The 14569-nt window shown below is 49.3% G+C and overlaps 1 protein-coding gene across 7 annotated transcripts in view; it reads left to right on the top strand.

The window, feature by feature from the left end:
* Positions 1–174: 174 nt before the first annotated feature.
* SGSM2 (small G protein signaling modulator 2) overlaps positions 175–14569 on the top strand; it is a 94406-nt gene continuing 80011 nt past the window's right edge. For 3 of the 7 annotated variants that reach the window (XM_035139277.3, XM_035139271.3, XM_035139273.3), the window contains exon 1: positions 217–519. In XM_035139277.3, the coding sequence (XP_034995168.1) occupies positions 463–519 (57 nt within the window). In that variant the 5' untranslated portion in view covers positions 217–462. Of the gene's footprint in view, positions 520–14569 lie in introns of all 7 variants that reach the window. The other 4 variants (XM_088658061.1, XM_035139275.3, XM_035139270.3 and 1 more) reach the window with 3 other exon arrangements.

Raw genomic sequence — 14569 nt, 5'->3', positions numbered from 1 at the left:
TCACACATAGTAAGGTAGGCGCAACGTGCACCCGCCCTCACAAAAGCACATTGTTACCAAATAATCCCCCCCCCGCGCGCGCTTCCCGTTTCCTCCCGGCTCCCCGCCCCCACCCCAGGGAGGAAACCCCCCCCCCGCCAAGGAGGCGGGCCCCGCTCGGCTGACGTCAATGTGGGGGCGGGCTCGGAAGATGGCTGGCGCTGGAGGGAATGCCCTCTTGCAACCGCAGCGCCGAGCGGAGCGCAGGCTTGGCGGGGCCGCGCGGGGGACGCTGCTCGGGCCGGATCGAGGAAGCGCCCACCATCGCCCTCCTTTTGCACCAGCGGCAGGGATTGCAATCGCCGCCTGGGTTTTAATTTTTTAATCTCTATATCGATCTATCTCTATATTTCCTTCTTTATTTTTTATTTTTTGGAAAGAGTTCCCGTTCGCCACCTTCCCTCGTTCAGCCCTGAAAGCACCATGAGTCTCCCTGAAGATGCAGTGAAGGAAAAATTGCTCTGGAATGTGAAGAAGGAGGTAAGAGAGAGAGGGGTGGGTGGGTCCTCCTGAGCACTTTTTTTGCACAATTCTTTTTGAGGGGGTCGTCCCTCCCAAGGGACTGATCCCCGCCCCAAATCATCTTCCATTTTTCCCATCTCTATCTCTCTGGAGTCTTCCTTTGCAGTTTAGGTCTCTTCCCCCCCCACCGCCAGAGGCCAGATAGATTCCCCATCCAACTCTCACCCCAATTCCGGTGTTTGTTTGTGGGCATTTGAGGAGCGTTTCGTTCAGAGGTGCTGGAACTCGGCTCGGCTGCAGCTCGGCTGCGAAAAGGGGGCTTGGTTTGTTTTTGAAGAACGAAGGAGTTGCTTTGAGAAAGGTCTCTGGGCAGCCATGCCTCCCCCCTGGGGGTTGGGGTGAGTCGGAGGGGCCAGCACCCCCCTCCCCGCTTTCTCAGCCCAGAATTGGGGATCAGGTGGAAAAACGTGTGTATATATGCTGTTTATCGAATGGCGAAGGAAAAGCACTCTGTGCAAGCTCAGAGGTTCCCTTTCCCCCTTTGCTCACACTTTCCATGTTGCAAAGTACTGGGTGCAGGTGATATTTGGATTTCAAATGAACACACATACATACACACACTCTTTCTGTGTCTGTCAGTGAACACCATACAGTATATTTAAAGCACACCTCCCTCTCCATGTGAATCCTGGGAACTGTAGTTTACTCCTCGCAGAGCTACAGTTCCCAGGATTCTTGCAGGGTGTGTGTGCCCCCAAAGTGAATGCTCTCATATATATTCTGCGGGGCGAGACTTATGCCTTATTCTTAATGGGACTTACTATGTATTTAATGGGACTGACTCTCTGGTAAAGAGCACACAGCAGAACCACAGCTTGGATTTGACCTGGGGGCCTAGGACTCTATAGAGCCTGATTTCTTCCTAGGTTCTGCTTTCGAAACACCCGGCAAGCAAATCTGCACCCAGTTTGGAAGCTGCTGTGGATGTTTTTCATTCGAGCCTGGGGTTTGTCAGGCTCAGCTGTCAAGCGTTTGGGCTCTGTGAAGAGAGCAGTTTCCCTGGTGCATCTTCAGTTAAGCTGATGGCTACGTCCTCCCACTCCCTACTACTGGTTGAGTAACCAGTCGCCAGCCTGACACAGTGTCTCTGGGTGTGTGCAGAGTGCCGTTCTCCCCACACATAGCTGGAAGAGGACTCCTTTGTAAGTCTGTAGTCTGACTAGCAGAGCAGAACCGGGGAAGCAGCCTCAGACCATGGCTCCATCATCTAGCTCACTATTGCCTACATCGACTGGCAACGGGGCTTCAGGCAGGGGACGTTCCCAGCCCTACCGTTGGGGATTGTGACCTGGCCGGAGGCGAGACAACAAAGGCATTTTACTGGCACCTGGCTGGTTCACTTTGAAGACTCTGAGCACACTTCCCCAAATGTCTTTGGAAAAAGCCTTGTCCTCTGTAGGCAAAGGTTGCCTATTTGTGTGGGGAGGGAGATGCTAAAAAGAGGGGATCTGGAATACATTTTTTTTGGGGGGGTGCAATTTATGGCATACTGGCTGAAAGCACCAAAAGTCTTCACCAGCTCACTTCCACACCCACCCACCTTGCCTTCAATGAGTCTTGCACAGAGATAGAGTAGCAATCTCTCTTTTTTGGGGGGGGGGGAGAAGGATGGCGATGGATGCTTTGGTTTTGGGGTGGGGACAGCAGGATCTAGAGGGTTTATCTCCACGCTTTCTCTCTCCTCTTCTCCGCCTTCCCCCCCTTTATCAGTAGCCGCGTCCTCAGTGACGCAGATGCTTCTGCCTTGCTGGTGTGTGTGTGTGTGTTCATCGAAGTGTGTTGGGGACATGAATTCATTCAAAAATTGCAAGAGCTGTATCCCCTGATGCATGTTAAGTAGCCCCGGCAGCTTGATTTAAAGGGATCTGCTGTGAATTACCTGCCTGGGTTCTAATCCATCACTTAATTGATCTGAGAGCTGCATAAATTTGCATATGAATGACAAACAGAGGTACTGAAGTGGGAGGGAGAGAAGAATTATTATCTTTCCAAGGAGTTAGTTTAGCTGGTGCAAAAATGGAAAAAAGTTTCCCCAAAAACACATCCGTTTGTGTGTGAAAGAGAGAGAAGGAAGGTACAAATCTTCCTAAGAAAGAGTTGGAAGGAGCTCCTTGTGTGCGAGAGAGTGTTATAACAGTCTCTTCCACTCACAGGGCTTGCAATATGATTATCTTAAAGATGTACTTGGTTGTATCCAGTGTTTAGATGTGCTTAGAGCAGACCCAATGAAATTAATGGCCATGGCTGACGTAGGTCTATATTTTCAGTGAATCTACTCTGAGTAGCCCAATATGTTTAGAATCCTAGAACTGTGCAATCAGAAGGGACCCCAAGGGTCGTCTAGTCCAACCCACTGCGATGCAGGAATCTTTTCAAATCCACAACCCTGAGATCTCATGCTCACCCAACGGAGCTTTTATTAAGGTGGCACTTTTCAGTCAATCAAAACTCAGATCTATCCAGCTAATCAACGCATGGCCTATACCAGGCAGCTTCATGCAAGCCAGGAATCTCTCGTGGAAGATGTGAAAATTGAGATTAAAAGCATAAGAAGAGTTTGCTTGGGAGGAGGCCAAGGTCCATTCAGTCTAGCATCTCAGAGTGACTGACTAGATACCTCCGGGAAGCACATAAGCAGGGCAAGAAGCCAGTAGCCCTGTCCTGACCCCCCTCAACCCCTATTAAGAGTTAGGGATGGGCAAGGGATTTGATTTGGTTTGCATTTAAAGCCAAATCTATCGAACTCACGCAGTTAAGGGATACACTGCTCCTCAACACAGAGGCTCTATTTCTAGCTATCTGTGTTAATAAGAGCAGAGTCCTTTGAATTGTGCTCAGCGGCCAACTAGATGCCTCTGGGGAAACCCCAAGAAGGGCTCTGAAGCTACAGCCCTCTCCTGGTGGTGTCCTCAGCAAGCTGGAATTCAGAGATAGGACTTGAACCCAGGGCTTCGAGTTGCAAGAAAGGGAAATCCGACTAAACATCAGGAAGAACTTTCTGACGGCAAGAGCCGTTCGACAGTGGAACAGGCGCCCTCAAGATGGGGTGGATTCTCCTCCATTGGAGGTTTTTAAGCAGAGGTCTGTCTTGCAGGCTTTAGTTGATAATTCCTGCATTGCAGGTGGTTGGACTGGATGACCCTCGGGGTCCCTTCCGACTCTTTGCGATTCTGTGATTCCAGGTAGACTGCCCCTGGACGTGGAGGTTCTACGCAGCCATTATGGCTCATTCTTAGTCCTCTCCTCCTCCATGAATTTGCCTGTATCCCCTTTTTGAACCAGCTGTGCCCATGGCAGCGAGTTAGAACAATGAAATAAAGGCTGTGTGTATTAATGAGATTCTCCGGGCTGCTGAGATGGCTTGCCTGATTGCAGCTGTCAGCAGTTCATGAAGCAGTTGCGGAATATGCGCAAATCTCTGGGGTCCTCCTAGGCCCAGGGCGCCCCAGGTTTTTGGCAGAGTTGCACCCAGGTTCCCAGGAGATCTCTGCCTCCCCCCCCAACATTTATGGAGGGTTTTATAAAGGTTTATATAACACAGCCAGCAATTGAGGCGTGTCTTGGAGACACAGTTTTCTACGCAAACCCTGCTTCCTGATAGGTAGACAAACAGGAAAGTTGGGGAATCCTGGAGGCCGCACTCCCTTCTGGGAGGCCATGTGCCCTGGTGGGCAGGGCCAGAGGCAAAAGTGGGTGGAGCAATAAATGTGAGTTTTACCTTCTTGCAGTTTTACCTTCTAATTTATTGCACACTCTTCTTTGCCCTCTGTCCAGCCAATAAAGCAGCATTATAGAAGTTCTTAGCTGCCAAGTATCCCATTTTTTGCAGGAAAATTTTTCGCAGGAATATTTAATCCGTTTCTCACTGTTCTCCCGAATGGAGAAAAATCCCAGAAATTCCCCCGGATTTCCTACCTGCCAGGGAGCCTCCATTTTGGGTGCCGCTCTTCCCATGTGTGGGCACCTGAAATCGGGCAGAGCGGCACCGGAAGTCGCTTCTACGCATGCCCGGTGGCCATCTTGGTGGTGGCCGCATGGCAGTGGCCGTCACCAAGATGGCCGCCGCCATGCGACCACCACCAAGATGGCTTGTGGGCATGCGTAGAAGCGACTTCTGGTGTCGCTCTGCCTGATTTCCAGTGCCCACACATGGGAAGAGCGGCCCCGGAAGTTGCTTCTACGCAACTTCCGGTGCCGTGCCACTGCTGATCCCGCATTTTTCAGCGGGAGGCTTGGCAAGTATGGAAGTTATGCCCGCCATGCAAACATAGCTGCCAAGTCCGGGTCCTAAAGATCCGGGATCGGCAGTGCGCGCATGACCGGAAGTTGCGTGACGCAACTTCCGGTGGCGCTTCGCCCTTCTATGGGCATCAGAAAATGGCGCCGCCGGCGCCGGAAGTCGCTTCCGCGCATGACCGGAAACACGTAAAAGCGACTTCCGGCGCCGGCGCCATTTTCTGATGCCCATAGAAGGGCAAAACGCCACCGGAAGTCGCGTCACGCAACTTCCGGTCATGCGCGGAAGTGACATCCGGCGCCGCCGGCGCCATTTTCTGGTGCCCATAGAAGGGCAAGCGGCACCAGAAAAATGGCCTGGTAATTCTCCTCCATTCATAGCTGCCAAGTGTCCCGATTTAAGGGACAATACCGGGATTTTCTGCTAAACGGGAGACCGCCGGGAAACGGTAAGAAAAAAGGGGTTTTCCCGGCGGATACGGGATACTTGGCAGCTATGCATGCAAAAGGACCCGAGGCGCTTTTAGATTTCCCACAATGCCTTGGTGGGACACTACATGGCGGCCATTTTTAGGAAATTTAAATGGCAGCCAACTGCTAGGAAAAAGTGGTTTCAGGGCAAACGCTGGCAGTGGGCATTGGAAGGGCAGTAGTGCCCCTGGTACCCAAGAGTGCCTGGTGTTGATGGCAAACCTGCCCCCTCAAAAGGTTCCGGAAGCTTCCTTTGTGGGAACACCCAGCCCACCTTTGCTTAAACCACTTCCTGGCCACGCAGATGTATTTTGATTGCTAAAGTGTTCTCTGATTTCCCCCTTTCCCCCGTGGTGTTTAATTCTTCTGCATCTTTTCACGCCGAAGCAGTAAATTAGGCTTTTGCGTGCGGCAAATTGTTGCCCTTGCCCTGCTTGGGAAACTGCTAAAATTGAGTTCCTTTTCCTGAGCAATATGTTTCTCTGTCTCAAACTGATCCGTTTCAGGTAAATCTTCGTCCTTGGGGGAACATTTAAGAACTTATTTGCAGGCTTGGATTTTCTGGCGGCCTTGCTTGCTGTTCCCACTGGGAAGCAATTTATTTCCTTGACTTTAAGAGAAAGGCAGGCCTGTAAAATGTCTCGAGAAATTTGGCTCAGTTGCCTCCCGACATTTACCTCCTCTTTGGGGAAGCCTGTCCTGATGAGAAGTGTTGTGAAGCTCGCTGGTCTTTCTCCAGCTGATTTATGGGTTTCTGCAAAACTGAACCAGATCGACATGGGCGATCCAGCTTTGGCCCTGGGCGACTACTCAGTATGGGCTGTGCAGACCCACAACTCCCAGAAGAGTGCAAGAGGTGGTCTCTGTGCTGGGAAGGGGGTCTAGAGTAGTCAAACTTCTTTTGGCCAAGGAGCTACTCTCACCCACCACTTTTCCACACAGCTTTCCCCCTCCTCAGCGGTGTTCGAAATTAGCCAGGTGCCTTTTCCACCTGACTATTGACCATTTATGATCAAGTGAAGATTCCTGGACACCAGGATGGTGCCTGACATCTCCACCATTTGGAGATGCATACCTGGCGATTTTACATTCCGTTTTGGCGACTGCAACTTTGGTTTAAGGAGCCATTTTGCACGGTAGCTTATGTAACTGAGTTTCTAGCACTGCTCTCCAGCACTCGCTTTACAGGGTGTCACTGGTAGTTTACATCTTTGCTCATCCCGACGCCATGCCTATCTTTCTCTCTTTGCCACTGCCACCAAAATCAGTGGGGCGTTGGGGGCTTTTCAGGCTGGAGGATAGTCAAACTAGAGTCTAGACTAGAGGTGTGAAGGCATTGAGCAGAGAGTTATGACTCAAAAATGGTCTGTGTTCTCCCACATCCTTCTGGGCCTTCACATAGCTAGTCTAGACCCCAAATCCTTGGTGGGCTTAAAGGTCCAAAGCAGCCATTCTCAACTTTGGTTCCCCAGATGCTCTTGAACTACAAATAATAATAATAATAATAATAATAATAATAATAATAATAATAATAATAATAATAATATATTATTTATACCCCGCCCATCTGGTTGGGCCTCCCCAGCAACTCTGGGCGGCGGCTTCCAACAGATTAAAATACAATAATCTATTCAACATTAAAAGCTTCCCTAAACAGGGCTGCCTTCAGATGTCTTCTAAAAGTCTGGTAGTTGTTTTTCTCTTTGACATATGATGGGAGGGCGTTCCACAGGGCGGGCGCCACTACCGAGAAGGCCCTCTGTCTAGTTCCCTGCAACTTGGCTTCTCGCAATGAGGGAACCGCCAGAAGGCCCTCGGTGCTGGACCTCAGTGTCCGGGCAGAACGATGGGGGTGGAGATGCTCCTTCAGGTATACTGGACCGAGGCCATTTAGGGCTTTAAAGGTCAGCACCAACACTTTGAATTGTGCTCGGAAACGTACTGGGAGCTGATGTAGGTCTTTCAAGACCGGTGTTATGTGGTCTCGGTGGGCGCACCCAGTCACCAGTCTAGCTGCCGCATTCTGGATTAGTTGTAGTTTCCGGGTCACCTTCAAAGGTAGCCCCACGTAGAGCGCATTGCAGTAGTCCAAGCGAGAGATAACCAGAGCATGCACCACTCTGGCGAGGCAGTCTGCGGGCAGGTAGGGTCTCAGCCTGCGTACCAGATGGAGCTGATAGACAGCTGCCCTGGACACAGAATTGACCTGCGCCTCCATGGACAGCTGTGAGTCCAAAATGACTCCCAGGCTGCGCACCTGGTCTTTCAGGGGCACAGTTACCCCATTCAGGACCAGGCTCACTACTGGCCATGCTGGCCAGGAAAGATGGGAGTTGTAGTCCAACAACATCTAGGAACCCAAGGCTGGCCTAGAGTCTGGACCCTGAACAGGAACATTTATAATGTTTGGCTTCTATTGTCATTGCAGCTTGGCAAGTCACCTTTCACACTGGATGCCAATCTGTTTCCAGGCTCAGTTCAAGTTGCCAGTCCTGGCCTATCATCTAATGGTTTCAGCGGCTAGGGGAATGGAAAATCAGGAGGGAGAATGGATTGGAGTATCATGAACAAGGGCACTCTGCGCTGCGAGATTTTGTTGCAGGGCTCCCCTGATTTTAATTCCAATTCCTGTTTGCTCCTGTTTTCTATGCAAGGTCACATGGCTTCCCCCAAAGAATACTGGGAACTTTAGTTTAACCCTTACAGTGCTATAGTTCCCAGCACCCTGAATAAAGTGGTCAAAGATCTTGTGAACTGCCCTGAGATCTTGTGATGAAGGATGGTATATCATCATCATCAAAGCAGCACACAAAAATCAATGAAGCAAGAGTAAAACATAGCCTATAATACATCTGTCATATTAAAACAAGTAAGCCTTTTGTTTTTTAAAAAACCACTTATTTATTCCTCATTTTGCCGTAGTATCTTGCTTGCTCTTCACAACACAGGAAAGAAACACCTCCAGGTTTCTTCTTCCCTGATTTCATTGTGTTGGCCAGGTGCTGAAATTTTTCATAGAGGCTTCCCTATATCCAGGGCAGCAAGATCCTATTATCTACGAAGCCATTAGCTAAATTAAATGGATTTCTGCCTGTTTTGGAGAGGGTTCAGGGCCTCCAACGTAAGACCCAATCTGTGCTCAGGTCTGTGTGGGCATGAAAGGAATGGTGCCCATTTTCAAACTGCATCTCCAGGCAGTTTTTCAGGGCAGAATCATAATTCTCTAGCTGGTCGGAAGTTGGGGGCGCGCGCACGAAAGTCTCTTACACGTTTTTTTTTGCTCAAAGCGAAGCAAAAATGCCCAACTGTCACCAACGACCTGCGTCTGATTCAGAGAGAATGGATTGTGTTGCTCCACTGCCTGTAGCATCTTAAAACTTTTGCGGTTGTAATGCATGGTACGTGTCTAGATCTGGAATTAGGTATGTGGGGTGGGTGGGCACCCCCCTCCCATGATCAGAAATACTGCCAGCATGTCTGTCTGCCACCACTGAGTAATTCTCCCATCCTCGACGAGAGGGCAGGAGGAAAGTGTGATCTATCGCAGTCCTCCCTGACATAATGTGCAATTTGCGGTTTCAGTTGGACTAGAATATGCTTGGTGGATTTGTGCCCATCTGGGAGACATTTTGCTTGTTTCTGTTGCTTCCCTCTTTGTAGTGATGGATGGCTGTATCCTCTAGACTCCCAAGCACAGAGAAACTTGCACTAGTTCTGAGCATGGGGTGAATAATCAGACACCAGCAATCTTTGCTCCCGTTTCTTTCTTTCACAAGAATTCTCTTGCCTTCCCTGGTCTGCAGTGAGCTCTTGTCTGCCGCTGGAACTGGCTGCCATGTGGGGTCCCTGCCCTGGCTTGCCACATGGGGTCTTTTGCTTTCCATGTAGGGTCTCCCGTTGCGACGTGGTGTCCCTGCCTGCTGCGTGGTGTCTTTGGTTTGACACGATGCCTTATGGAAACGATGCCTTTGCCTTATGAGGAGCGGCTTAGGGAGCTGGGGGTATGTTTAGCCTGGAGATGAGAAGGTTAAGGGGTGATATGATAGCCATGTTCAAATATATGAAAGGATGTCATATAGAGGAGGGAGAAAGGTTGTTTCCTGCTGCTCCAGAGAAGCGGACACGGAGCAATGGATTCAAACTACAAGAAAGAAGATTCCACCTAAACATTAGGAAGAACTGACAGTACGAGCTGTTCGGCAGTGGAATTTGCTACCGAGGAGTGTGGTGGAGTCTCCTTTGGAGGTCTTTAAGCAGAGGCTTGACAGGCATATGTCAAGAATGCTTTGATGGTGTTTCCTGCTTGGCAGGGGGTTGGACTGGATGGCCCTTGTGGTCTCTTCCAACTCTATGATTCTATGATTCTATGATATGGTGTCTCTGACTTGCCACTTGGAGTCTCTGGCTTGCCACATGGAGTATCTTGCTTGCCATGTGGCGTCTCTGGCTTGCCAAGTGGCTTCTCCGGTTGCCACGTGGTGTCTCTGGCTTGCCACATGGAGTCCCCTGGCTTGTCTCAGTCTCTTGGCCCTTTGTTCTGCTCACTCCCCTCAAAACCTGGACCTTCCCCAACGCAGAAATCTATATTATCTCAGGACAGTGCTTTCTGGGTCTTCTGCCAAGGCAAACAGGGAATGGAGCTGGTTAAGACAACACTGCTTGTTTGAGCGAGCAGGGAGGGGGCCGCTCCGTAGTTCAACAAGGGTGCCCAGGTGTTGCCTTAGTGATGCCACTTAGAGGCCCATTCCCACTCCCTCTCGCTTCCTGCTTGTCAACGTGCCAAGCTTTTGCCTCCTGCCACTTCTCCGAGAACCGGCTTGCATCCCGGGAGATCTGCCCGCCTTTCCGAAGTCAAAAGACAACCCGATATAGTTCCAGGCCGGGCATTTTCCCCTCACGGAGCTACCAGTTCTCAAACTGGTTCAAGAAACATTCTTTCTTTTGGGGGGAACTCTGGGAGTTTGTGAGGGGACGAGGGGTCACCTAGCACCCCTCGGCACCTTTAACAAACGACAGACCCCAGGATTTTTGTGGCTCGAGGGACCAGGACAGCTTAAAGGGGTATAATGCTGCTTCAAATGTATGGGGCAGGTGTGGCCCTAGTCGTTCAGGGGCCTCTTTCTATAGGGCCTCATCAGTTCAGGATTTTCGACAGGCTTTAAAAGCCCACTTCACTTCAGGTTTATTTTTCTGCTAGCGTTGATGGTGCTTGTCATGGCCCTTGGAGAGGAGTTGCGGCAGGGAAGTCGGGCTTCTTCAGGGAACTAGGCCGGAGGTTTGAGGCAGTGAAGGACTTGCCCATGGGGCAGCCCCAGATGCACATATGGAACAAAAAGCAGAAGAGGAGGCCAGTATCTCCTGACCCAAGGAGGTTTCGTTACCCTCCTGTGGTTCCTGGTTCCTCGGAGCGACTGATTTCTGAAGCAATATTTGAGCTCTGCTGTTCTGGAGTCTCCAGCCTGAGCCTCTTTCTTAGTTGCCCGGTGCTATCAGAACAAAGACAATGGAGGCATAGCAAGCTGGCTTACGGCAGGCCAGACTGCCTGTCCATCTATCGCAGTGGTTAGAGGGAGACCTGGGTTCAAATCTCCTCTCAGCTACGAACCCTATCCATAACGATAATAATGATAATAATAATATATACCCTGCCCATCTGGCTGGTCTGGCTGGCTTCCAACAAAATATTAAAAATACAATAAAACATCAGACATTAAAAACTTCCCTAAACAGAGCTGCCTTCAGAACTCTTCTAAAAGTCAGATAGTTGTTTATTTCCCTAACATCTGATGGGAGGGCGTTCCACAGGGCGAGGCGCCATGACACCCAGGGCGGCAAATTGCCATGCACCCGGGGGCCGGGGCATGGCATTGCTACGTAACGACGCATGCGTGTTACGTGACGACGCATGCATTGTTACGTGGCGGGGTATCGATGCCCCCGCGCCTCCAAAGCCCCGCGCATCCAGCTACAAACTCCAGGTAAAAAGCCCGCTCAGCGCTTGGTGTGGACTTTTTACCGGGAGGCTCTAGGCTCGGCTTGGGAGTCGCGGGGGTGGGGGCGCCAAGTGGCGCCCCCCCCCGAGTGGAACCTGGGGCGTACTGCCCCACCCCCCCATTGCAAGGCCCCTGGGCGCCACTACCGAGAAGGCCCTCTGCCTGGTTCCCTGCAACCTCACTTATCGCAGGGAGGGAACCGCCAGAAGGCCCTCGGCGCTAGACCTCAGTGACCGGGCTGAACGATGGAGGTGGAGGCACTCCTTCATGTATACTAGGCCGAGGCCATTTAGGGCTTGAAAGTTCAGCACCAACACTTTGAATTGTGCTCAGAAACATACTGGGAGCCAATGTAGGTCTTCCAGTGTTATGTGGTCTCAGTGGCCGCTCCCAGTCACCAGTCTAGCTGCCGCATTCTGGATTAGTTGGAATTTCTGGGTCACCTTCAAGGGTAGCCCCACATAGAGTGCATTGCAGTAGTCCAAGCGGGAGATAACCAGAGCATGCACCACTCTTGTGAGACAGTCTGCGGGCAGGGAGGGTCTCAGCCTGTGTACCAGATGGAGCTGGTAGACACAGAATTGACCTGCGCCTCCATGGACAACTGTGAGTCCAAAATGACTCCCAGGCTGCGCACCTGGTCCTTTCGTGGCACAGTTACACCATTTGGGAACAGGGAGTCCTCCACATCCATCTGCCCCCTGTCCCCAAAAACAGTACTTCTGTCTTGTCAGGATTCAACCTCAATCTGTATAACTCTTGAGCTCCTTAGAGAAAAGGTGGGATAGAAAACACAATAAATAGAATAGATAGATTATTGAGAGTGACAGGCAGTAGCTCTCTGGGGTCTCAGGCAGAGGTATTTCTGCCCCCAGCAGAAAGATCCTTTTAACTGGAGATGAATGAGTATTGCACACCTGGGATTGTCTTCTTGCAAAGCAGGTTCTCTATCTCTGAACTGCGGTTGCTTTCTTCTCCTTTTGCACAATCTTTTTATTAATTTTTAAAAAAGATTTTACAAATTCTTTTAGACAACACTCAGAGCAAATCTCACATATCCCCACCTGCCCTTCCATGGTGTTCTTTTCTTACCATATAAAAAACGGCTATATTACTCATATTTTACCCATTAATTCTAGCTTGTTAAACTACCAATTCTCATCTGTTGCTATACTTTAAATCCTGCGTACGTTTTAACGTAATCGCGATCTTTTTTAAAATCAAATATTCCACAAAGTATTTCCATCCTTCAATAAATTTTCTTCTTTAATTCTATCAGTCAGGCTAGCCATCTCAGGGTATTTCATCATCTTCATAAGCCAATCTTCTTTCATCGGGACTTCTTCTTTTCCACTTATTTCATTTTATTTTTGATTTTCAATTTTATACATTTCAGTAATTTTGCAATCATTTTAACATTTCGAGGCTCGACTGCCTTCCCCCTCTTTCTGCAGTTCCTTAAATTTATTTTTTGCATTTTCCGCGTTTTCCAAATTAACTTAATTTACTCATTTATTCATCTACTTTAAATATCTACTCTTATTAAACTGCAGGTTATTACATTAATCCTGCCAGTGTTCTTATCTGTTTACAGTTTATTTATAAATATGCAATAAACCATTTCCATTCTTTCTTTTTAAAAAAAGTTTGTGGTCTTGATTTCTTATTTTTCCGGCAACTTTCACAATTTCTGCATATTCCATAAGTTTTTGTATCCGATCTTTTTCGCTGGGACTTCTTCTTCTTCTTCTTCTTCTTCTTCTTTCTCTTCTTCTTCTTCTTCTTCTTCTTCTTCTTCTTCTTCTTCTTCTTCTTCTTCTTCTTCTTCCTGCTTTTGCACGAAGACTATTCTTGCCGCCATTGTAGCATACGTAATCAAATTAAAACAATTCCTTCGGAAGCTCTGGACCAGTTATACCTAACAGAAAGGCATCAGGTTACTTGGGAATCATTACTTTAAACATTTTTTTAAAAAAAACTCATTATAATATAATCTTCCAATAGCCTTTCGCCTTTATGCAGGTTGAACCGTGTTTGCTTTCCAAGCATGCTGGTGCTAGGCCAGCTTGTCCACTTTGGCTGCGTGACACTTGGCTCCTTCCTCGACGGCAGAGCAAGTCTGACCAAAATCGTCTGCAAAACCTATCCAAGAGCACTTGATCCTTCGACGTCTGCTTCTTCTTCCGTCCTGCTGTGGCTTCCAGAGATGGATTTCCCTGATGGACCAAACTCCAAGCCTGGAGTGTATTGGCGACTGCTATCTGCCTTCTCTATCTGCCCTGCTATCTGCCCTGACTGCTATCTGCCCTGAGTGCTCACTGGAAGGACAGATCCTGAAGCTGAGGCTCCAATACTTTGGCCACCTCATGAGAAGAGAAGACTCCCTGGAAAAGACCCTGATGTTGGGACAGATTGAGGGCACTAGGAGAAGGGGACGACAGAGGACGAGATGGTTGGACAGTGTTCTCGAAGCTATGAACATGAGTTTGACCAAACTGCGTGAGGCAGTGAAAGACAGGAGTGCCTGGCGTGCTATGGTCCATGGGGTCACGAAGAGTCGGACACGACTAAACGACTAAACAACAACAACAATCTGCCTTCTGCTCAGCGATGTAGAATCACAGAATCATAGAGTTGGAAGAGACCACAAGGGTCATCCAGTCCAACCCCCTGCCAAGCAGGAAACACCATCAAAGCATTCTTGACATAGGCCTGTCAAGCCTCTGCTTAAAGACCTCCAAAGCAGGAGACTCCACCACACTCCTTGGTAGCAAATTCCACTGTCGAACAGCTCTTACTGTCAGGAAGTTCTTCCTAATGTTTAGGTGGAATCTTCTTTCTTGTAGTTTGAATCCATTGTTCCGTGTCCGCTTCTCTGGAGCAGCAGAAAACAACCTTTCTCCCTCCTCTATATGACATCCTTTTATATATTTGAACATGGCTATCATATCACCCCTTAACCTTCTCTTCTCCAGGCTAAACATACCCAGCTCCCTAAGCCGTTCCTCATAAGGCATCGTTTCCAGGCCTTTGACCATTTTGGTTGCCCTCTTCTGGACACGTTCCGGCTTGTCAGTATCCTTCTTGAACTGTGGTGCCCAGAACTGGACACAGTACTCCAGGTGAGGTCTGACCAGAGCCGAATACAATGGTACTATTACTTCCCTTGATCTAGATGCTATACTCCTATTGATGTAGCTTCTGTCCTGTCTTCGTGTCCTCCTGGATCAGATCCGCGGCTGGCTGGGCCTTCGCAACGCACGGCGCTGTTGCCTCACCTGCCTGCCCACACATTCTGTGGCTGTGAG

Source organism: Zootoca vivipara, chromosome 14 (genome assembly GCF_965207765.1).
Source record: "Zootoca vivipara chromosome 14, rZooViv2.hap1.1, whole genome shotgun sequence".
Taxonomy (NCBI): Eukaryota; Metazoa; Chordata; class Lepidosauria; order Squamata; family Lacertidae; genus Zootoca; species Zootoca vivipara.
This window is presented reverse-complemented; position numbering and strand designations above follow the sequence as displayed.